Below are 24,228 nucleotides of genomic sequence, written 5' to 3' on the forward strand. Positions count from 1 at the left end.
AAAGTTTCCTTTACTTATTCTTGTTTACTTTCACAGTCTTTACTAGCATGAGTTCTCTTTGCGATTTATGCCTATGACGAAACTTTAGTCCATTGGGGATTATGATTTGTGGTTTTGTTGGTTATTCAATAATTGTTGCATTTTTTTCTCGGTGCTTCCTCTGCCACCGCAACCATCTATTAATGCATCAGCTGATTTGAAGGAAAGTATTTTTGCCAATAGATGGAAGTGTAAGCAGTACTGAAATCTAACGTCAATAAAGTAAAACGTAAGCTTTGAAAATTACTGTATTAAAAATATATCTTTAAAATGCCCTTATATTAATGTATATTTACCATTAACATATTTCATAAATTTAATTAAATAAAGATAGAAATATAAATAGCTGATTTACTGCATGTTATGAATAAAATTGTGCCGTTGAAAATATTACTGGAACGGTATCTGTTTTGGCCTGGGATGTTGTCATCACAGGGAAGTAGTGAAAGAACGAAGGGTTATGGTTAGACTTCATTCCATTTATTCTTTGACTGCACTCCTCAAGGTGGCGTAACTTGTGTTTATTTATATATATTACTCCATAAAACTGTGTATTCTTTGCTTTATCTATCAACTTGAAGTTATACGCCATAGGCTGAGTAAAAGTGCTGTTTTCACGCGTGTTAAAATGCTACGGAATACGGCATTGCGGTGATGATGCAAGTTGAGATTAAAATCCCAAAATAGATATTATTCATTTCGGGAATTTACTGCAGCAGCGATGGCCTATTGTGGTTTTAGATTAGGCACTTCGCTAACGGTGTCACCATAGTCCGTTCACTTCGAGCCCTTTTTTTTTTTTTTAGAATGGCTTCGGGACCTGGCCCAATGTTCTGGAAGATATTGACAGGCCTCTCTTCTACTGGCGCCTAGAATTTTCACCAGTTTAATTAGCCCCATAGATGTCTTATCCTGCTTTTATTTGGCGTCCTCATCTTGCCTACGCCGTAAAATTAATCCTTCTAGGATTTATGGAAAGGTGGCTGATTTCAGGATATATATTTGTAGGGCCAGTTTATTAAATACCTACACCTGGTCGCCTCATGGCTAACCATGAACTAGGCAATCAATGGCCATAGCAGTTTCGTACGAGTATCGCAGCCTAGGAAAATATTATTAATATTTCATAGGGTAAGCTAGTTATAGCCTATGTTACTGGTGTGTTTGGTTTCACAGTTACCTACCTACCTAGGTATCTTGCTTAGGTTAGACTGTTGGTATTAATAATCAGCTCTTTAGGTTGTAAGCCTGCACCAAAGCGTAGCCTATACTCTGTTTTTTTCCATCTGTCCATCCGCCTGTGGTGTTTGCGCATGGTAACACTGTGTCCCGGGCTTTAAACAATATCCTATTTCGAATATTAACGGTGTAATTCGGGCACAGTAAATTATTAAAACACTTTTCAGTTGCTAATGTATACCCAGATAGCCTATACTTTTATTTACCTGAAACTTACACATAGCATAGGGTAAAAAACCGCATGGTACACGGGTGGACCATGTACGATCAGCGTGAACAACCCCAAAAAAAGTACATTATAACGCGTCCTGACATCGGAGATGGCTATCCGACGCGACTTGTTGTTGGTGAGAAACGGAGCTAAAGACCTCTACTCCGGTGTCAGGACGCGTTATAATGTACTTTTCTTGGGGTTGTGCACATTGATCGTACATGGTCCACCGCTGTTCCATGTGGTTTTTTACCCTAATAACCTATTTCGAATATTAACGGTGTAATTCGGGCACAGTAAATTATTAAAACACTCTTCAGTTGCTAATGTATACCCAGATATACTTTGATTTACCTAAAACTTAGACATAGCGTAACTATTTAAAGCCCGGGATGCAGTGTTACCATGCGCGACCACCACAGCCAGATGGACAGAATGAAAAAAAACAGAGTATAGGCTCAGACCATACTGGGCTTGAAGCTTTGGTTATCTGAAGTATAATCCAGTCTAGCTTTGATTAAATTGGGAAATGACCTCGAGCCTATGACCCCCAATCAACATGCTCATCAATGTTCAATGTTTATGGTAGGGTAATGTTAGAAAACTGATTCATACCTTGGTAAAACTGGAGACTAGTTACTACTGTGGCCCTCTGGTTTCCTTTGGTACCAGTTTATATGCAAAAAGGGGGCTATGTCTAGTTTCAGCCCCGATGGGTGAATGTAAAAAAATAGGCCGAAGACAGTAAATACAATTAAGATAAACAAAAGGCATAAACATAAACAATAACATAGACTAAAGGCAGTGAATATTCCAGTCTTACCTGGTGGGAATAACAATAGCCTAGGGTAAACAACCGCATGGACTGGCCCAACACACCGACGGTCACGGATGGCCACCCTTCGAAAAAGTACTTATAACGCGTCCTGACACCGGAGATGTTCATCAATCGCGACTTGTTGGTGAGAGATGCAGCTAAAGACCTCTACTCTCCTTTCGAAGTAAGTATTTTCTCCAAAGTTAGAAATTAAGGCCAAATTTAAAGCATTAAACAGAGGGTAGTGAAAAGGGTGTCCAACGCAGTGCAAATTTCTCCAAAACGCTTTCGAAATTTTTACTTATGCCTAAATAACTTAAAAGATCGACGCCATCTCGATGTTTGCGGAGTCGCTTGTGTCATCAAACTTCCCATTTCCTGATAAATCTGCACACCACTTGTACCCATAGACGCTGGGGCACTTTCATCACAACAATCGGAAAACGGTCCCTGGCCACGACGTTTTTAAGGAAACTACTGTTTTGGTAGAAGAAGACGATGAAGCAGTGCACTAGATGATTATTTAAATAAATAGTAAAACATCAATATTTTACATATTTATGATGATTAATTTGAAAATATTTATTATAGAAAAAGTAACTCGATTCTGACTCAAATTTAAGTAATTATTTTTCGGAATTAGAACGTTCTTTTAAGTCCTGTATTATGACGTCACGACATCTTGACTTTCGTACCTATTGTAAATGAATTGCTATACTCAACTTTCTTGCAGAACAGTTTACCAGTTATTCATGCCGATTGTTATCAGCTATTCATCTAATTGTTATAATCGTAGTGCGCATATATATCTTTATTATTTACTTTTTGGATATATGAAGATGTTTTACTGCCGGATTACCGCCATAGTGTGACACAATCGCTTTCGCTCCCTGAGCCTCTGTGTTTTCGCACCATAAGAAATTAATGGGGCCGAATTTGCAATGACCAGAAAGTCGTTAAAAGAGGAAAGTTAGCATTGAGGAGCATATGTTTTGATTGAGAAAAATACAAATTTATACAATAGCTAGCTTGTAAAAAATACTTGATTACTAAAAACTTGATTGACAACTAAGCAGCATACCTACTATGGGTTTCAGAGACAGTGCAAGCACGTTTTTTTGGCAATATTTCTGTAACGAAACTCGTATCAGAAAGAGATTTTGCTATAGTGTATTACACCCAGTGCCGTAATTTATAAGGGTATCATGAATCACTAATCATAAAGAACAACGACACTTGTCCTTGTACTAAGAGACAAAAACTCCATTATCCAGAAATGAATACAAACACGCATAAAAAGCTCCACCTACCCTCTCCCCCCACCTCCACCACCACCCCTGACCTTCTTTCTTCCTTCACCTTCCTTTCTCTCTCTCTCTCTCTCTCTCTCTCTCTCTCTCTCTCTCTCTTTGTTGCCAATTGGTATGTGTTCACCCTCCAAACTGGGTATAAGACTTCCACAAAACATGGAAATTGGTGAAATTAGCCTATGTATATTGGAAGTATATACGTATACATAAATATTAAAGGAATTTTATCATTATTGCATTACTATGACAACTAGAATTCATGGAAACAGTTTATGATAATGCATCGGCGAATGTGTGAAGCTCCACTAATGTGGCAACGATGATTTTGCCATTCTTAGCATGCTAACATTAAAGGTTACATTTATTTCTGGCATACAGTTATTAAAAAAATCAAAATACTAATATAGACTTGAATCAATAAAAAGTGCTAAAAAAAAAAATATATATATATATATATATATATATATATATATATATATATATATATATATATATATACTACATATATATAATCCACTAATCGTCGCGTCTGCTCCGCGATGGTTTTCGGCAGCCAAATGTACGACAAGGTTAGAAACATTGGATTGTATCTACTTTAGAAATATCTGTATTTTTTTCGGGGTAATTTGGCTGCAAAAAAGGAATAATAGACATGAATTAAGTAAACATTTTGAAATAACAAAGTAAAGTTAAACTAAATAATGAGTAAATTGAACAATTAAGGGAATAAAGCTTTTGCACATCATAAACAGTGTCGTCGTCTGCTGTTCGTAACTGTGTTTGTGGAGTGAGCGCTTAGGAACCAGGAACGGCCACGTGGTTCAAGTGCAGTGTGGAGTGAATTAAGACCAAAATGTGTATAATTACAATCAAATAAGCACTGTAGAGTTTCAGTTGTGATGGTAGTAAGGATAAAACCACCGATTACAAGGTAAAAATGAATTCAGTTCAAACCATGACCCCAGAAATAACAAGTTTCATACTTTCACTAATATAGGCAAAAAATTTTTATTTTATTGTGCTGATTACAACTGCAATCTTGAGTAAGATCAATAAACGTTACATATATACGCTAACATTGTTCAAATGAGTGCTGGGAAATATGGTGGACAGTCCGTGATTAGACCGGCCAGCCACACGATAGCTGCCATATTGGATTTCAAAACTGCCTTGAAAACATAATTTACGAAGAGCGTCACATGCTTATTTTTTTTCGTATGGGGCTTTCATATATCACATTATGTTGACGAAACTTCAATCTTTTGAATGGTATGCTTAGAGTTGTAATTGTATTCTTGTTTCACCAATTAAATATCTAGTGAATAAGACCCGGCCAGCGTGATGATGGTGGATCGTCCGTGATTGTTTACCCTAAAGACAGTGAATATTCTAGTCTAACTGGTGGGAACCAATCCATGGTGGTTGTCTTCAATTTCACTGAGTTATCATCATGACCTGACCTAAGCCTAGGAAAACTTGAGGTCTGATCCTATCTTGTAATGTTAGGCTTCATGGACTAGGCTAGGCTAGCTATATTCTCTGTTTAAGTAGTAGTTTATTGTGGTCAGGATTTTGTGGAGGCTATTAGGTTATTATCTTATGTTAGTGGAGGTTAGATGAGGCTAGTCTATTATAAAACTTTGGACATAAAACCAGATTACATACAGGCTATTGATCTCTAGAGATCAAACTTTTCTTTTGATAGAGTTAAAGCTTTTGGTCATAGCAAAGTGAAATATGCAGGTTTAAGTTTAAGGTAGGTTGTCGTATTCATTACTAGGCCAGGCTACTTACTATAATGGTGGTAGGAAGCTTAAGATATACTAATTGTTAGTTTCAGAGGCTAACTAGAAAGCAAGCTGAGTAATGTGGCTGTAAATGACTATTCTAATTGCCCAATATTTAGATAGTAGTGTTAAGCTAGTGAAGTTCAGTCGTAAGTTTATAAGCCAAACTTTGCAAGGCCAAACCTAAGGTAGGCTACCTTAGGGGTAGGGTGGAGTCTTGCAGTAGTATTTTTATAGGGAATGAAGATGTATGTTATACATTAGCATTGTTTGTGGTATTTTAGCCCAGCCATTAGGAACATTGTATAGGTATTTAGTGTTGTTATTCTTGTGAATTTGGTGATTTGAAGGCACAGAGGTTTTCTTGAACTGAAAAGAATCCTTGGCTTACCCATCTTATTTGCCTTTATTCCAAATTATTCAGAATTGCATCAGTGGAAGCCACCCAGGGAATTTAATTTCAGTTTGAAATTGATTGAAAATGCCATTACTGCTTGGAAAAGCATCAGTGGCTGGAACAGTAGACCTACATAGGTACCCCACATGTTATATATACATTATTGTCTCTCTCCATCTCTCACATGCCTAGCCAGCAGTTATTTCATAGCTGCTTTTATCAGGCCCTAGTGTGTTCCTTGATGTTGATTTCAAGATTTATATATGATAAGCTTTTCTCTTGCAGGTTTTTTGTATTATATTTTACTAATGATATTTCTTTCTTGGGTTTACCCCAGTTGCTTTAGAATACATTTGATAATTTGTATGTCATCTGGACATCGGTATCATCTGTAGTATATATCAGTTGAGCATTTTAGATGTGATACTGATTGCTAATTTCATTGTGCTTGTAATTTCTCCTCTAGACCTTTGTTGTAATCTTCCTTTTAGCTTTGTTTTCTAATTAACATCGTAGGGTAGTCAAGGAGCAAGTTTCACCTTGGTACACCATAGAGGTTCCCTGTGGCACAAAGTATTTCAGTACACTAGTGTAGTAAATGTGACATGAAATGATTTGGAAAATTTTGCATATCGGGAAAACAGTGATAAAAGGGATTGAATCTTGCTTGCTTACATATCGTATTTATACACTGTTTGCTTGAATTGTTACTTCTTACATATGGATGTCTTTTCGCTTACTTTGTCCGGCTTTGTCAAATGCTGAAAGAAACTTGTATCTAGCTCTGACGCACCTGTAAGTTTCGGTAGTGTGTCTTTTAAGTACGTATTTGCTGTTGCAGGATTGTTAATGCTTGTTAACATACATGATGAATTTTCACCTTGCAATAGAGTACTAGAATACATAGTTAATACATTTCTAGGTGAAAGTGAAATAAAGTTTTCAAGTTTTTCAAATTATACTTTATATATATACTTACATTTTGAATAGAAAGTGTACCTGCATTGATGTTTGCTTTTACGTATATTGCATTGTACCGAACCGTGTTTATGCCTAAATATGAATATTCATTTCAGTCATGATTGCTTCATCGTCATCTTCTTTTTCTTATTATTAACCTATTGTATCATCACCTACAAATGTTTTTCATCCTTTATCTAATGAAGTTCTTTGTGTGGCAGTAGCTTTTCATGTAAGGTACCTTACCTGAATTTAATTATGTTCCATTGATCACATTAGCTTTACTGATAGGCTCGGTAGAAATATTATGTTCATTAATCATTATGAATCACTTTTTTCATTTTCTTTTCTTAACCTTTCATGCACTTCCACTTGCGGTTTGTGTATTGTATCAGTTCATTAGATACAATTGCTTCTTATCTCCCCTTAGTGAAAAGATAGCATTGAGCAAAGACTGTATGGGTAGGTTTGCTGTCCATGGCTACAAGTTATAGTATTTTATTAGAGCTTTGACTCACACAGCTTTTATTTATTTATTTATTTATTTATTTATTTATTTAATTTTTTTTTTTTGCAAGTTGAAAATTTTCTTTATTAAATTTCTTTGGTTTCAGTTTGGGATAATTATGATTGAAGTTATTCCCTGCACATTTACTGAATTCATTCCTTGATATGTTCATTTTTCACTATTTTTTTGTGTGACACAGTATTTACATGATTATCTGGTGTAGACATTCATAAAAGTTTTTAATATGTTGTTTGCATCACTGTATCCAGATAAGGCTTTGCTTTTCTTTTCATATATTTTGCTCTAGCTAGTATTGTGTGCATTATTCCTATTATTATCGGAATAACCATTAGCGCTGGAACATGTTCTGAAAATATTCATGAGGATGTTTTTGGGCTATCAAGATGGTATATTTTTCAGGTTTACTTGAAGAGATAGTACACATAACTTTGTCGCTTCAAATTTTTCTAGACAATGATCTGTTACAAACTGGACTTAATTTTCTCAGAGTTTTTCACTTTGCTGAAGATTCAAACAATTCAGAGTTTAGTATTGTAGTTACCAGCTAGGTAAATATAATTTTAGTTGTCATTATGTCCATTCCATGTCACCATATTAGTTGATTTTCTAATATCTGCATTTTGTTGTATACATTAATCAAGTTACTGAAATTTACTGTATAGCAACTAATATTATATCATGCAAACCCAATCCTCTATTGTTTTTTAGTTTCTTCAAACAAATTCATAACTTCTGTTTTACTGTCAAGTTTTTGTGGGGTTTTAAAAGGATTCCTTTAACATATCCGTGGCCTTGAAGTGAGGTTTCACAATGACGTGAAAGCCCTTCTCTTGTTAAATAGGTTTACTTGAAGTGAGATTTCATAGTAACATGAAAGATCTTTTGTCCAGTCTTTGTTGCCTGGTAACAGAATTCCATAGCGTGGCTTGCTATATATTATAGCTTTTATTGTTTAGAATGAATATCAGCAGTCTGGAGTCTTCTTTGGTGTCCCAGTTTTCCAAAATAGGTTGTGAACGTTATGGAGAGACTTTCTTCCGTGAAGTATTAAAAAGGTTAGAGGAAGTCATATTATTACCAATGTCTAGTAAAATCACTTATTGTGCAAAGTTTTAAGGCTTTTAGAAATTAGAGAATTGATTACCATCCTGTACATTGTAAAAAATGTTTTATCGTATAGGTATGGTTGGTCATATTCCCAAATACAGACCTTTGTTTTACTACCTCCTTAAATTTTGTCCATTGCTGCTGTGATGCCAGTCTAATAAATTCAAACTGAATTGTAAGAAACACTGCGCAAGTTACCTGCAGAATGCAGGTATAGTATTGTGATCACTTCCAGGAACAATTCATTCATTTGATTGTCAGTCTCTGTCCAGTATACTCTGCTGATTTTGTAGTCGGATGACCTTTATCTGTCTTCTGTTATCTGTTGTGCATTCTCTTTTAAATTTATCACAACTTGAATAAAATTATGTAAATGTTAAGTACAGTAAATGGTTGTGTGCCCTTTATGGTAGCATCCAATTTTTCTTTTTTTTTTCCAAGAGTTCATTATTGATATGGATTCATGTGCTTCATGAGAAGTTTATTGGAGTTTGTTCATTTACCAAGTAACAGAACACTAGATCCTTGGATGAAGTTCCTTGGAAAGATTATATATTAAAAGGAAGTTCTGTAAAGATTTAAATTGCAAGTACTGTATGGGAATGCAATGGGCTTGAGATAAAGTGATGCAAGGAGTGTAACAGTAAGTCGGCGAGTAGAGAGGGAAATAGCAGGACAGAAACCAGCAGGAATGCCTAGAAAATCCTCAAAAGTTTAGATGAAAACCTAATTGGAATTAAGTAAATGTCCCTCAACGACGAACTTCTCAGTTCCAGAGGTCTTTTATTCCTCATACCATTGGGGTGTGGAACAGTCTCCCTGATGATGATGTGGAATGGGAATCAAAAGTTCAAGTGAAGATGCAGTCCTTTTCTACCCTAAAACAAATCTCCTTTTATATTTTACTTAAATTTTTGTCCTTGTACCTCCTGTTACTTCTTTCCAATGAGCACCATTCTTTGGAAGCTTGAATTTCAAGTCGGTGGCCCTTGTGGGCTTGTTTCATACGAATAGGTTTCATCTTCTAAATAATAATAAAAAGATACAAGAGGCAAGAGGGTAGAGAGAACTCATTTACATAATAAGAGTACATATAGGTACAAAATCAGTTTTACTGCCAATTCTATCTTTAGTTTGGAGTTTGTTTGATTTCTTTGAATGTTCTTGTCATTTTAATATTTTTTTTGTTGGTTTTACTGTAGTGAGAAGCTGGTACTCTTCAGTATTGTAATACATACTTTTTTTGTAGTGGTCTGTTTGATTTTTTGTTTTAGAAATGTAAATGCATTGTGTTTAGACTGTTTTGTCTTATGTTATGATTGTACCTTTTTTGTCTTATGCTATGATTGGTACAATTAGTGATTATTTTTTTTAAAGACCAAACCCACTTCGTTAATAACAGGTTACAATAGCTCCTCGCTGTTTTTTATCTATCTAATTAATAGTGTAGTGTACTCTTAACATAATCAGTTCCTGTCTCATATGTATTAATAGCGATATCAATCATGCTTTCTATCTGTACGATGGTGAAATTTAAAAGTATCTCCCCATAATTCTAGTAATTTCCTTTACTAAGGTTGGTGGGATTTTGTCTTGACTATTACTTTATTCACTGCTTTTGCACTGTTGCCTTGTGTTGCACTGGTAGAATCTTAATCATTGATGGTGCTGTTTACATATAGTGTGGACTCCTTTTTACTAAATGTATAATTGTGTTTCTTCTTGGATGTAACTTTAAATCAAAGGATTCTTTGTTACTGGAGATTAAGTTTACCAGTTAGATGGCCAAATAAAGGAAAAGTGGTTGCCAAGGATTTGCATGTGGCAAAAGCTAAAAGTTAAAGCCTAACCTAAACTATAGGGCATATCTCTCTCTCTCTCTCTCTCTCTCTCTCTCTCTCTCTCTCTCTCTCTCTCTCTCTCTCTCTCTCTCTCTCTCTCTCTCTCTCCCCTTTGCTATGACACTTAATAGCACCAAATGTCATCAGGACAGTATGGTGTATCTGTTTGGAAGATATCCAAGGGACTATTGAGGGCAAAATGATGTTTCACATTTATAATTTTTGTATTTAATTTTGTTATTTAAATTATGTTCAGATTATTTCTCATTGACTAGGTTTTCACTTGTCAGTTTAACCATAATCTGTTTGCAACCTATTTTCATTTGATAATTAGGTGTTTGGAGATGATGATTGTAGGAGCTTGATCTGTATACATGATTAGTGCTTGGCCACTAAAAGTTCTTTATTTTGTTCATGTTGCCCCATTTGCATTGCTTTCTGAAATTGATTGGATACTTAATGTGCTTTGTTCTTGTCAGGCACAATAACTGCAACTTTTTTTCCTCCAGGTATTACTGCACACTTAAGGAAAACTTTTGACCATCCTTAACAGAATAGATGTTTGGTCTGGTATTGCAGTTAAACATTATGATAAACCTAGTAACTGACACTGGTGCACTGATACCTTGTACTCATGTATAGCAGTTGTTGATGTAATTTAGTAAATAGTGACAATAGCCATCAAGGAATGTCAGATCATTGACATAATTGATTGGACAATATTATTAAGTATTGATAATATTATCCACTGTCCGAAAAGATGTTCTTTTTGAAATTAGGATGTGCTGTGGTAGTTACATATACACAGTAGTGATTATTCAGATTCTCTTTGTGCCTTATATCTTGACCCAACTGATATTCAAGTAGATGTATTTGTAATTCACATAGGCCATTGAAGATCTGTAGGGCCCTTTCCAGTGGTTTTCTTGATGGATAATTAAATTCATTTACTGAGGTCTATTGGTCCCATGTTGGCCAGTAGTATGGATGGCAGCTGAAGCATTCTTCAACCAGTTATGCTATTTATGAAACATTCAAATAGTCTAATAGCTTTATGTTGTCAAACTTAATTTTTGTGTATATATGAGAAAAATTTGTCAAAAATGGATGAAGGGTTGTTATACTTATATTGTTAGTAGGTACTAGTCGTGTTGTATTGTGTAGAAAGTGTGCATTTCAGCATTATAAAAGACTTCATAAATTAATGAAAGAGATTTGTTATTATAAGTAACCATAGGGTGACCTAAGTTTTAGGTATTGATGGAAAGGATCATAGTAATTGTTGCACTAGTTTATGAGGATTAGTGCTTTTATGACAGAAGATACTCAAAAAAAGCAAAAATTTTAGCATACTGTTAGCAGTGCTAACATATTCCAAGGGGGTTCATTCTCCTTTATGTTAGTGCATTCATTTATTTTAATGAGACTAATATTCAATTCTAAAGCTGTAATCTTGTATTGAAGAATCAATCTTGTTTTTTTGTGACCATAGTAATTTTTTCTTAATATTTCCCACAGATTGTGTTCCCAATTCATCTGACTGATGCCCTCTGTTGTTGAGGTAAGTAGAAAGTTCAGTTCATGAAATTGATTGACTATTGTATAGTTTGTTAACGATAACATCTTCTCTGTCGAGCTGTGTGTAGTTTTGAATGCATGAATAATGCACGAGGAGGATGCTTGTTAGCATTGAATTACTGTACTAAGGTTCATAGTTTGTTAACCTGAACCATGTATAGAATGTTTTCCATTTCCAATGCTAGTTCAGGCACAAATCCAACTTTCATAAAACAGCAGCAAGAAGGACCACTATACTATATCTGAGATGAAGGTTACTTTTTTTTTTTTTTCCAAGAATTTTGTTTGTTACACACATTGTTTATAGACCCTTGGATCATTTTTGTCTCGGTCAATATATGGATAGTATAAGATAATAAGAAATCCTCAGGTAAGTAGTAGTATAGGTATTTGACACTGAATAAGTGGTGTATGAAAGTTTTTGTAGGTTTGTTGCATCCTTGATCTCTATGCGCTCCATTTTAAGTTGGAACAGTTTTATCTTAATAAATTTACAATCTTTAATTTTGTTTTGTACCCACCCTCCATTATTTTTTTCAGCACCATTTTCTCTCTCTCTCTCTCTCTCTCTCTCTCTCTCTCTCTCTCTCTCTCTCTCTCTCTCTCTCTCTCTCTCTCTCTCTCTCTCTCTCTCTCTCTCTCTCTCTCGTATCATCTTCTATTTAGCTGTTCAAGAATACACTCCATTCTCGGCAATTAGTTGCACTTGGTGTATTTAATTGTGATTTCATAAATTTTGAATATGGCTCGTAGGTGATCCCATTACATCATGTTGGTTGATGCCTAAGGAAACTATGCCTAGAGAGTGCAAATCCTAGCTTCCTTTTGATTTTAAGGGCCAATTACTCCTGCTGTAGTACAATTTTTTCATCACTATAGAAAGGACAATACAAAAACTCAGTTTTTTTGCATGAAACTTTTTTCCCAGTCTTGAAAGTTAGTTATCAATAAATAGTTGCAACAAACTGCTGTGCAGTATATATGTAGTTTTCCTGTAGCGATGTTTGATGTAATATAATTTTTTTTTCTTTTTTTTTGCGAATATGCCTTTTAATTCCTCTTCATATTTTTCAACTGTTTTCCTACAAAGTCTCAGTAGTAGTTTCTAAATGAGCTTGGATTGCTGGGATGTATCCCAGATTTAATATACTCATCACAGTTTTTTTTATTTTTAAACCCTTGTTTGCATTGTTTTGATTGCTTTTGATCCTTGCCACAAAACCCTCAACTGTTTATACCATTTGTATATTTCTTATCTTTCAAAGTATTCCTGTATACATTAACTCTGCAGATATACCTGTACATATTACAATTCTTGACATTATTATTCCTTTACAAAACTAATGCATTCAGGTTTATGGTGCCTCAGTGGCGTGTTCGGTATGGTATTGGCATACCACCTTGGTGGCCGCGAGTTCGATTTTCCGGCATGCCATTGAGGTGTGAGAGATGTGTATTTCGGTGGATGAATAAGTTCCCACGCTAGAACGTGGTTCGGAAGTTCCGTCCGCAAAACCACTTGGTGTCCCGTTGCAGAATAATAAATGGGTTTTTCCATAACGTAAAAACACATACAGACAAACAAACAAACATTCAATTTATGGTACTCCTTAAAGTATGCTTGTAATAGAATTACAACACAATCATTCTTATACACACGAAAGATTTTCTACTATGGTATGATATTTAGACAAAGTTAAGACAATTTTAGTAAATGTAGGTTGATTCAGTAACTTTTCAATTGTCTAGGTTCGTTATTATAACAAGTTAGAAAGCTAGATTTACTGGATGTGTATCTAATTTTGTAAAAGAATTTAACAATCTTGCTTTTGATTTAGGAAATCAGGATATACTGAACTTTCTAATTTTAATTAAAATCTTGGATTTTAGAAAGTTAGTGATACGTGTACTTAGGAAACTGTCACTTTTGTTGTTATTGCGATGTATTGTTTTCCTTCACTATTGAAGTATTGTCCTCTTTTGCAGTACAGTAGTTTTCACTACAAGATACAAGGGATAATTTAGGTTTTTTTTTCTTAATGACGTGAAAATTTGACACTGGTTTCAGGTACAAGCAATTGACTTGAAATTTCTATACAGCAATATTGACTGTCCTTTTCTTGTAATTTAAAACATTTTTGGTTCCTGACACAGTAATTTGTTTTGGGTTGCTACCCAATATTGTAAAAAAAAAAAACATTGCTTCATTTTTCGTCATTAGAATCACTCTCATGTCAAAACAAAAGTGTCATTGGAAAATGATCAACATTTCAAGAGAATATGAAATATTGAGATTAGTCACACGAGAAAAATTATAAATGGGATTTGTGGATACTTGATCCTGATCATGACAAAAGAAATTCTTATCACGTCCCCTCACAAGACTGATCTCATCCTCCAAAGGAGAGGAATAGTTACTTTATTAAGAATATAGGGAGGGAATTTTTAAATACAATTGGATGGGAAAGATATTGAAGGGAAGGTGATAGTCTTGAGGTGTTTTTGGATAAGAATGATCAACAGGAGCAACTTTTTTTTTTTTATGAATAAGTGGTTAGGACTTGAGATTACGCTGCTGAGGGGGTGGAAGAATATAATTAGGTCCTTGAGTGACATTTAATGTCACTCATAGAAGCAGGGTTCACCTTTGTTTCTAAACAGTTGAATACTCGTTCTCCGCCGTGAGGAAATCCTTGGAAGAACACTCATTCTAGATGTCACAAGAACATGTATAATTTATTCTGTGAATCCATTGTTATCATGCGAAGAAATGTCTCACCGTAAAAATGAGGTTAATTTGAGGTACAAGGCGGACAGGTTGATGTTATACTCTGAGACGGTCTTCTAAATGAAATTGTGAGTGGAAGTTGCCATTACTAGCTGGCGATTATAATCATGAGTAGTGAGTGACATTTTTACTCTCAAAAGGATAGTTTACTAGGACGCTGGAGACAATTGTAAAGCTTCTCTTTAATAATACCTTCATATACGTGAATGTTACAGACAGTGCTCTGCCTAAGTCTCTCTTAATTTTATTACCTTTACACCCAAATAACTAAAGCGCCTCAGTGGCGTGGTTGGTTTGGTGTTTGCTTCTCACCTCGGTGGTCGCGGGTTCGTTTCTCAGCCATTCCATTGAGGAGTGAGAGGTGTGTATTTCTGGTGATAGAAGTTCACTCTCGACGTGGTTTGGAAGTCACGTAAAGCCGTTGGTCCCGTTGCTGAATAACCACTGGTTCCATGCAGCATAAAACACAATACAAACAAAAAAACCCAAATAACTAAAACCCTGCCATTAAGAATTACATTTCCTGATATTGTCGAGGTATTTTCAAAGTCCCTAACATTAAAACACCTAAATGTTCTTGAAATATATACACCTTATCAATGTATTAAAAATTAAAAAAAAGATTGCGTCCTTAGTCATAATATTGTTCAGAGGACTAGAGCACTTTATGTTATTGCATTGCCTCAACTCGTCTTCGGTACCATCAGATAAATACATAGTCACATTCCCAGCCATCATTTCTGCCTCCCATCCATTGTGGTTATTCAGGAACTTCATGGTCTGATTACACTGCTTGGCTTCGACTCCAGTCTCTGCAGCAGATTCACTTCTTCCTGGTTCCAAATGTGCATACCGTTATGTAGATAGCTTTCCTATGTCTAGATCTGCGTCCTATTTTCCCACCAGTTTTACCGACTTTTTCCCGTTTTCACGTCGGTGTTAACTATTTACACTTATACGTGTTAATCATTTTTAAACATTTATCTTGCACTTTTATTCATCTAATGCTTTGCTGGTATGCTATTTTCAAATCATCATCTATCAAGGCAGCTGTCTCATTGTCCATTTTTTTTTTTCTTTGGTCCTCTATAAACGGTTTCATCATAACAAGGTATGGCGGTGACAGTTTAAAATACATATTTAAACTAAGTCCCTTCCCTTCCAATTAAAAAGACCTTGAATAGATCACTTCGTAAAACCGTTGCCCATACGTCATATATATAATATATTATATATATATATATATATTATATATATATATAGATATATATATGTCACAAAAAATATATATACTTGAAAACATTTTAATTTTCTGACAGCCTTTCTTGTTATTGTAAGAGCGCAAGAGCTTTTAAATGGTGGTTGCGTGCACAGTGTTCGGTCTTATTTGATGGCGTGCAGTTGTGTCTCATACGTGTATCGTATAACGCCCTTGATCATTTAGGCTTCCGTGCGCTTTCATGATATCGTACAAAGAAATCCGCATTGGCCTTTAATTGCGAAGTAGTCTCGACTGTTTTTTTTTAAAGCTAGGAGTTGTGCGCAACAGCTTGTGTATTGTCGTATTGTAGATATTATCAATTGGCTAACCAACGGTAGGCGCGACATCTTTTTCGTGAAGTTGCCCTTAATGGCTTAATTCCCCCTATCCCTCCTTCCCAGGAATCAATCGAGAGAGAGAGAGAGAGAGAGAGAGAGAGAGAGAGAGAAATGCCAAGGACGGGCAATGTATATATTAATCTCGTCGCCTCTGTCTATCCTGTCCTAAATTACCGGAGTGTTTCGGTATTTTCGTTTCGAGACAGTGTCCTGTCGTGAGTAATATTCCTCTCTCTGGGCGTTCGGCTTTTGTTTGTATTTCGGAGTAGTATCGCAGCAGTGACAGCTGTATTTGCCTTGACTCGGAAACTGTAAGAAGGATTACTGCCTTCCCCCAAGGCAACCAGATGTTATTTTTAACATTAATCGATTGTGTGATGCTCTTGAGATAAGAATGTCTTTTCGTTGCATCTCTTTTAACCGTCGCTGACAATTGCTATGACTTCTTTGGCGGTAGAATGGTGCTTTCACTACGTCGGGACAAGCAATAATAGTTTTTAAGTTTTCGTAAAGGTTACTTTTAGTCGGCAAACGTCATTGTCTCGTAGAAAATAGTTTTACCTTCGGTACGATCTTTTATATTTCTGGCATCCTCCATCACGACTGCTACCTTGAAAAAAAAATGTCATCTTGAAATGCCTTTGGTCGTGTAGCTATGTATCTAATGGCAAATGGCAAGGTCATATTACAGCTAAAAGCAATACTCTTCGAGACAAAGGCGTTTTCTGACGAAAAAAAAAAATAAAATAGCATTTCTTAGTGTGTTTTTTTTTTGTCACAAATGACTGCCTAAGACTTAATGATGCTAATTAATGGGTTGAAGACTGGAAGAACACCAGAAGATAACGGGATTTGGGCGAGAAGCTGCGTTATAGCAAGGATAGTTTGACTTGAGTCCCGGGCCGGGAGTTAAGGTTATATAAAGGTAAAACCGAACGAAAGTACTGGAAGAATTGACGGGTCATGATGTTAAATTCTACACCAAGGGATGTTTGAGGGCGGGGACTGATATAAAAAACGAGACATATAAGAGAAGGGGAGGAACAGTGTGGGTTTAGGTAAGGAAGAAAGTGTGTAGATCAGGTTTTTAGTATTAAACCGTATACCGAAGAAATTTTAGAGGTAAGGGCCAATGTTGTGTGGGTGGCGTCCACGTTCTTTGAGAAAGGTCATGAAATAATCAATCGAGAGGCAGTGTGAAGGGCGTTGAGGATGTGTTTAGGTGATAAGTTGTCGAGAGCGGTCAAAGGTTTTTCGATGGAAGGGAATCTTTTGTTTATATATATATTTGTGTGTGTGTATGAGGATATATATATATATATATATATATATATATATATATATATATATATATATACATATATATATGTATATATTATAAACATACAATGATGCAAGGCGACCTAATAGAAGATATTTTTATTGACCTACTCGAAGTAAACTTAATCTTGTTTGCATGAGATTTCACAGTTTACCATAAACAGACTTGTAGAGTCATCTCGAGGACAATGCCAGATGAACTAGCTGTATGACGCGAGCGCAGGACTCTGAATATTTTTCAATTATCATCATTATCTTAACAAATCAGACGAGTGACGGTTGTGCCTACTCGCCAGATTACATACTCCCGTGTAATGACTTAAGCATGTGTGTGTGTGTGTGTGTGTATGTTTTTTTTTTTTTTTTTTTTTTTTTAAGGACTATATGTCTTACCTCAGCTTGTTAGGAAGTCTTATGTGGACAAGAAGGCAAGGCTGTAAATAGCTACGAATGGTAGTACTCTGGAGTTTGGTTTGGCCATTGTTTACAATCAGAAGGTCAACTTCACATTACTTCTTGCAACTGTCAAATGAAGAAAGTTTTAAAGAGGGTTGCGAGGACTACGCTTAAAGTAGATATTCGGTATATCAACGCTGTTCTTATAACAGTGTTTAAAATGGAAAGATGGTATATATCTATCTATCAATCTATATCTATCTATCTATCTATTTATCTATATATCTATCTAATTCTAAATTCTATCTATTTATATATATATATATATATAATATATCATATATTATATATATGTGTGTGTGTGTGTGTATATAATATACATACATACATAAATACACACACACACACATACATACATAAGTATATACACTATGCAATATAAAAACACCGTATCGTGCCTCTTAAGAAATCAGTAGTAGGATCCACAGTAATAATCTTGTTTATCCAGACGAAATATATTTGTGGAAATATGTACAAAGATTATAGCTGTCATCCATCCCTCTGTGGAAATATTTACAAAGATTATAGCTGTCATCCATCCCTCTGTGGACTTGACCAAGTCCACAGAGGGATGGACGAAAGCTATAATCTTTGTAAATATTTCCACAAATATATTTCGTCTGGATAAACAAGATTATTACTGTGGATCCTTCTACTGATATGTACGCTATATATATTAAATGTGAATATGTATTATATACATATATGTATGTATACATGTACACAAATATATATAATACACACATACATACTTAGTGTATGTATGCACATGAGTAAACGGCTGTTAACGAAGAAATACAAGGAACTCAAATAGTGTTTCTCTCTCTCTCTCTCTCTCTCTCTCTCTCTCTCTCTCTCTCTCTTCTCTCTCTCTCTCTCTCATTAGTATCCTTTATAGACGAGTATTTCGGTATCAACGATTGCAGTAAGAAAAAAGTCGATAGTCTTACATTGGTACCAAGATTTTGGTTGTAAGTGGGTATATAACTGTTGTGATGCCTCATATAAAAAAGGTATGAATCATATGAAATTCACTGTATTTGTGGATTACACACTGACGGAGGGAGCTGTCACGTTTTGTACTTACTTTTACTTACTTTTAGGGGTTTATTTCTCGCCCTCCACAGACACTTAAGAGTCTGTTCAGGCGGGCCTTGATGTGTGAAAATAATTTCTTTCTAGTTTATATTTTGCTCTGTTTGCATTTCTAGATTAAGAGAAAATGTCGTATAGTTCGTTGTGATATAAGGCTTGTAATGTAGAGCTTGAACGATCGCCAGGAATTGAATGCCACATAAATTACTTACGCTTGGTTAATTATGAGACAAAACAATAAGTAATCGCGTAGAAAATATATTGTCAAGTCGACGTTTAAGTACAGACATTGGAATACGCCCAGCTGCAGCTGGGGGCAAAAGCAATCGAGCCATAGTTAAGGGTTGTTAGTTGACTCACTCACCTTTTCTAGGAATCGTCCGGGCGGATATGAGGAGCCTCCAAGTTGAACTGAAGAATAGAGAGGCGAAAGTTGCCGGTTATTTCGCGATTTTCGTTTTATGAGGAATGCAAACGAGCTCATTACCCGAATGATAACAGGGCAAAGGACGTTGTCTAACGGTGGGAAACATTCAAGCTCACTTTGGTTTGTGCTTGTTTCTCGAAAGAGGATCTTTCCCCAGTGGGTTTAAACCGGTATGTATGTCCCAAGGTCTATAGACCTTGGTATAATAGTATCCCCTTTACGCCGTGTTAGTGCAGGCGCGTTGTTATGACCGTAAAAGAGACATAAACAAAAGACTGTAAATTTCATAAAGATATGGCGCCCAAGAAATATTTGTTTTGGGTGGTCACTATCTAGGAAAAATCCACGAAAGAGTGTAAGGGGGGAGGGGGAGGGGTATGACATGGGAAAAGGTCGTTTGCAGGGATAAGCCGGTTCATTATGAGCATACCAAGTTCCTCGGTTGGCATTCAAGGTTAGTCATTCAGGCGAGAGATCCAGCTGGCCCCTGATTTGTTTGATGCTGCCAAATAGTCGTTATTTCACTCTTGGTCCTTAACTTGAACCGTCGTCGCAACTCTGGCTCTTAGTGTTTCCTTGATTCATCTCTAATGAATTGGCGCCTCTCTCTCTCTCTCTCTCTCTCTCTCTCTCTCTCTCTCTCTCTCTCTCTCTCTCTCTCTCTCTCTCTCTCTCTCTCTCTCTCTCAAAGAAGCCGTAATGTTATCGTATTTAATCTACATACAGTATCGTTCCCAGCTTATTTTAGAAATGCGAGCAGTTCTTAAAGGTTTGGGCTTTCGAGTGTAGGAAATGAAAGATTCTGCTCTCAGGTGAACCATCATCGTTCTTGCTGTTGCTTTGGAGCCCTTTCTGTTGCGAATGGGTACTGTACCATATCTTCTACTTTAAAGCGAGGAGGAACTATGAAAAATAAACATTATTTCCTAAAGTATTTTTAGAAGCAGGTCAGTGTCATGTAAAATCATCCTTTTTTTTTTTTAATTGTTCGTGTGCTTTTCATCGGCCGCATTCTATCCTCGTCATTGTCTGTCAGATTTTGCTAAAGATATGCACCCTTGGATCGCTCTTTTTAAGTGGACTTATGTCTTCAGCTGAGTTTAGGGTATTTTTTTTTGTAGATTTGTATATATTCGTTTTTTTGGGCATTTGTCATGGTTAGCTTTTTTCTATTTTTTCCTAGTAGTCGCTCTTTTTCCTTTTCTTCTGTCAGCAGCTATATTTCCAAAGAACTCTGGTAACAAGTCAGTATGTAAGTTTTATGTTAAGTTGGGTTTTCGTATGTAGTTTTTTTATCTTCTTTTTGCCAGACAAAGTCATACTAAGGTAAGGGCTCAGTATTACGTAGTTCAGTGTAGCCTTTTCAGGAAAGTGTCAGGTTTCGCGATTTTTTGTATTTAGTTTTGTGGGGGGGGGGGGGATTCCCGGGGGAGGGGGAGGGGCCTGTAGTGCGTGTGGCTACTAGTGAGAAACAGAAAACCTAATGTATTTTCAACCGCCGCTGTCAATATGTGGAATATATAGCCGTTTTCCTGTACGCATATTTGGGAGTATTCCATAACTTGATTTAATGCTGTTCAGGTGGCGTTTTATTGGCTCATTCGTCGGCAACTTTTTGAAACATCAACCTACTTGAACATAATGCTTGACAGGAGTCCACTCGGCAATATATAATTTTATTTCCAATAGGTAAACAGCAAAATAATTTCCGCTAGTTCAAAAATGCAGTAGTGTTGTTTCAACCCCCGAAGAGTGAATTACTTACTTAGTAGATATCTTCTTCCGTATGGGAAAGGGAAGTATATACAGACGCATAGTTTCAAGGGCTATTTTCATGAGAAGTTTATAAAGGTGCTTGAAGTTTACTTTTCGCCTCTAGATATGATGTCTGTTGGGTTAAGAAACATTTTATACGTTTCTCTCTCTCTCTCTCTCTCTCTCTCTCTCTCTCTCTCGCTCATCGTTCTCCTTTCTCTTTACTCTGCCTCTTCTCTCCTCTCTCTCTCTCTGCTGCTATGATGTTTTGATTAATGCGCCTCTGAATTGAGGATGTAATTCTATCCGCGGAATATTATGCCCCGTAGTTCGTATTTTGCTTATTTTTTGCTGTTACGTTTCCCCTTACACTGTAAAAGCAAAAGTAAATAATCTGTAAATCTTGTAAAACTGATTTTTAAAAGTAATTTTTTCTCTTCTTTTTTTATAGAAGTAAATGTTGAACTAATCTTTGTCATGGCGGCTTTCTTATATCTCTAAGCTTTTATAGTATAATAATATTATGTCTTCAGGTGTGGATGTTAGACCAGAACAATTCCCCTCCAGAAATAAAAGCCGAAGCAGCTGATAAAGTATAAATATCTCGGAAGACTTGTCACTATATGTACTATGATCATTACGCCTGTCCAAGGTCCTAGTTAGCTGTTTGTTTTTTCCCCCGACAAGTATTCCAATCATATTTCGCGTGATCAAATAATGGTGGAAGTGACCTTTTGCATTGAAGGTTGGGTCAAGATTGTGTGTGTTTTGTATGCTTGTGTATTTATACTTTAATGACCCACTGCTCTGGCCATGACCTGGATTGAGCGAAACATATGTTGGTTGTTGTTGCAATAATTAAAGGCTGTCTAAGAACTTGATTATTTTTTTTCCACCCATCTCAACCAACAAAACGTTGCTTGCGTGGATGTCGATTTCCTGTTTAAATTTGTCTAGTGGCGTTGAGATTGGCTCAATTGATTTATAATGATGCACCGTTGTTGTTCAGCTGGCAGGGCGAAGTTGGAGAACGTACGTGAATGAAGTCGTATTTTCTCCTAGATCGTGTGTTGAAAATATTGTAGTAGTTATCTGAATGTTGAATGGCAATAGTTAATGTCATTTGTTATCAGAATGTAGGATTGTAATAGTTAATATCATTGTTATTAGAATGTAGGATCGTAATAGTTAATGTCATTGTTATCAGAATGTAGGATTGTAATAGTTAATGGAATTGTTATTAGAATGTAGGATTGTAATAGTTAATGGAATTGCTATTAGAATGTAGGATTGTAATAGTTAATGGCCTTGTTAATAGAATGTGATTGTAATAGTTAATATCATTGTTATTAGAATGTAGGATTGTAATAGTTAATGTCATTGTTATTAGAATTCAGGATTGTTAAAGATAATGTCATTGTTAATAGAATGTTGGATTGTAATAGCAAATATGTCATTGTTATGAGAATGTAGGATTGTAAAAGTTAATGCCATTGTTATTAGAATGTAGAATTGTAATAGTTAATGTCATTGTTATCAGAATGTAGGATTGTGAAAGATGCTTTTTGTGCAGTCATAAAAGACGTCAATTAGTCTGTTGTCGTCTGCGTTCATTTTGAAAGTCTTCTTACATTTGACAAAGTTTCATGGATTTGAAGAAATAACCTCGTTTAATAATGTAAAGGACATCATCCAGATATTTATGCTAGGACCTTTTGTTTACGTTTGAATTGGCCCTTTTGTCTGTGTTAACATATCTTCATAAGGTTTCTGAAGGTTTTCTATTGGCACATATTAATAGCGAATGCGTTGTGTTTTTGAAAGATCCTCAAGTAATTCAAACATTTTTCTTACAACTTTGAAAGATTCTGGCTCTTCTCAACCCTGTAGTGCTCTTTCTGACATATCTATATTAGAACCAGCTCCTACATTTTTAAAGGGCGAACGAGATGCGTGTCTCTCCTTTGAGGTCCGTCTTAACGGCCAGCAGACGTACCGTGTGGTGGGAACGTCTCTGACGCTTTCCCCAAGGGTACCCTAAAACGGCCAGGGTATGTTTGCGTTATCGAAATTGATGTTAGTGATAAAATGTTCACGGGAGCCTAAATATTGATAGCGTTACGAGCAGGACCCACGAGGTACTACTTGCTCGTCCCAGGGGAAATATGGACGTCGGGATAATTGTCATTACTCTTTATAACGTGATGGTTTTATTTATGTGGTTGAAGGCAAAACTCCCAGCTATACTTTTCTGTAGATTCATGTCAGGTGTGTTGTGGCAGGGTCACTGAAAGGTTCTCTCTATTGAACTTTTAATGTCTTATTCAAAACTTTATGTATTTGCTAAAACTTTACCACGGATACAGAATGCCTTTTATGCATTTTTCTAAACTTTTATCACAGCTACAGATTGCCTTTTATGTATTTTTCTAAACTGTTATCACAGCTACCGAATGCATTTTATAGATTTTTCAAAACTTTACCACAGCTGCAGATGCCTTTTATGTATTTCTCAAAACTTTACCACAGCTTCAAAATGCTTTGTATGTATTTCTCAAAACTTTACCACACTTACAGAATGCCTTATATTTATTTTTCAAAACTTTACCATATTTACAGAATGCCTTTCATGTATTTTTCTAAACTACCACAGCTACAGAATGCCTTTTAGATTATTTCATCTTAATCCCCGTCCTTGTATTTTTTCCTTCCTGCGTAACTAGGATAGGAAATCAGTTAAGCTGGTTATTATGGACGTCTTGAGGTCCGCAGTGGAAACTTCTTCAACAAATTTATCGGCGAACTGTCATTTGATTTTCACGGTCTTTTTAATCTTCATGATTTCTACAACTCCGTTTGCTCTTCGGTTTTCACATTTATGGCCATATTTCAAGTGCCACAGTTTTACGACAGCGCTTGATAAGCTTATTGGCGACTCATATGAATAAGCTACTACATATATATATATATATT

The 24,228-nt window shown here is 35.8% G+C and overlaps 1 protein-coding gene across 3 annotated transcripts in view; it reads left to right on the forward strand.

The window, feature by feature from the left end:
* The first annotated feature begins 442 nt into the window (after window positions 1–442).
* Window positions 443–24,228, forward strand: part of LOC135200764 (ubiquitin carboxyl-terminal hydrolase 47-like) — a 138,624-nt gene continuing 114,838 nt past the window's right edge. For 2 of the 3 annotated variants that reach the window (XM_064229393.1, XM_064229395.1), the window contains exons 1-2: window positions 454–544; window positions 11,756–11,798. Coding sequence is in view for 1 of the 3 variants with exons in the window: in XM_064229394.1 (XP_064085464.1) it covers window positions 11,781–11,798 (18 nt within the window). In the remaining 2 variants the exon portion in view is untranslated. Of the gene's footprint in view, window positions 545–11,755; window positions 11,799–24,228 lie in introns of all 3 variants that reach the window. The other variant, XM_064229394.1, reaches the window with a different exon arrangement.

Source organism: Macrobrachium nipponense, chromosome 27, assembly GCF_015104395.2.
Source record: "Macrobrachium nipponense isolate FS-2020 chromosome 27, ASM1510439v2, whole genome shotgun sequence".
Lineage (NCBI taxonomy): Eukaryota > Metazoa > Arthropoda > Malacostraca > Decapoda > Palaemonidae > Macrobrachium > Macrobrachium nipponense.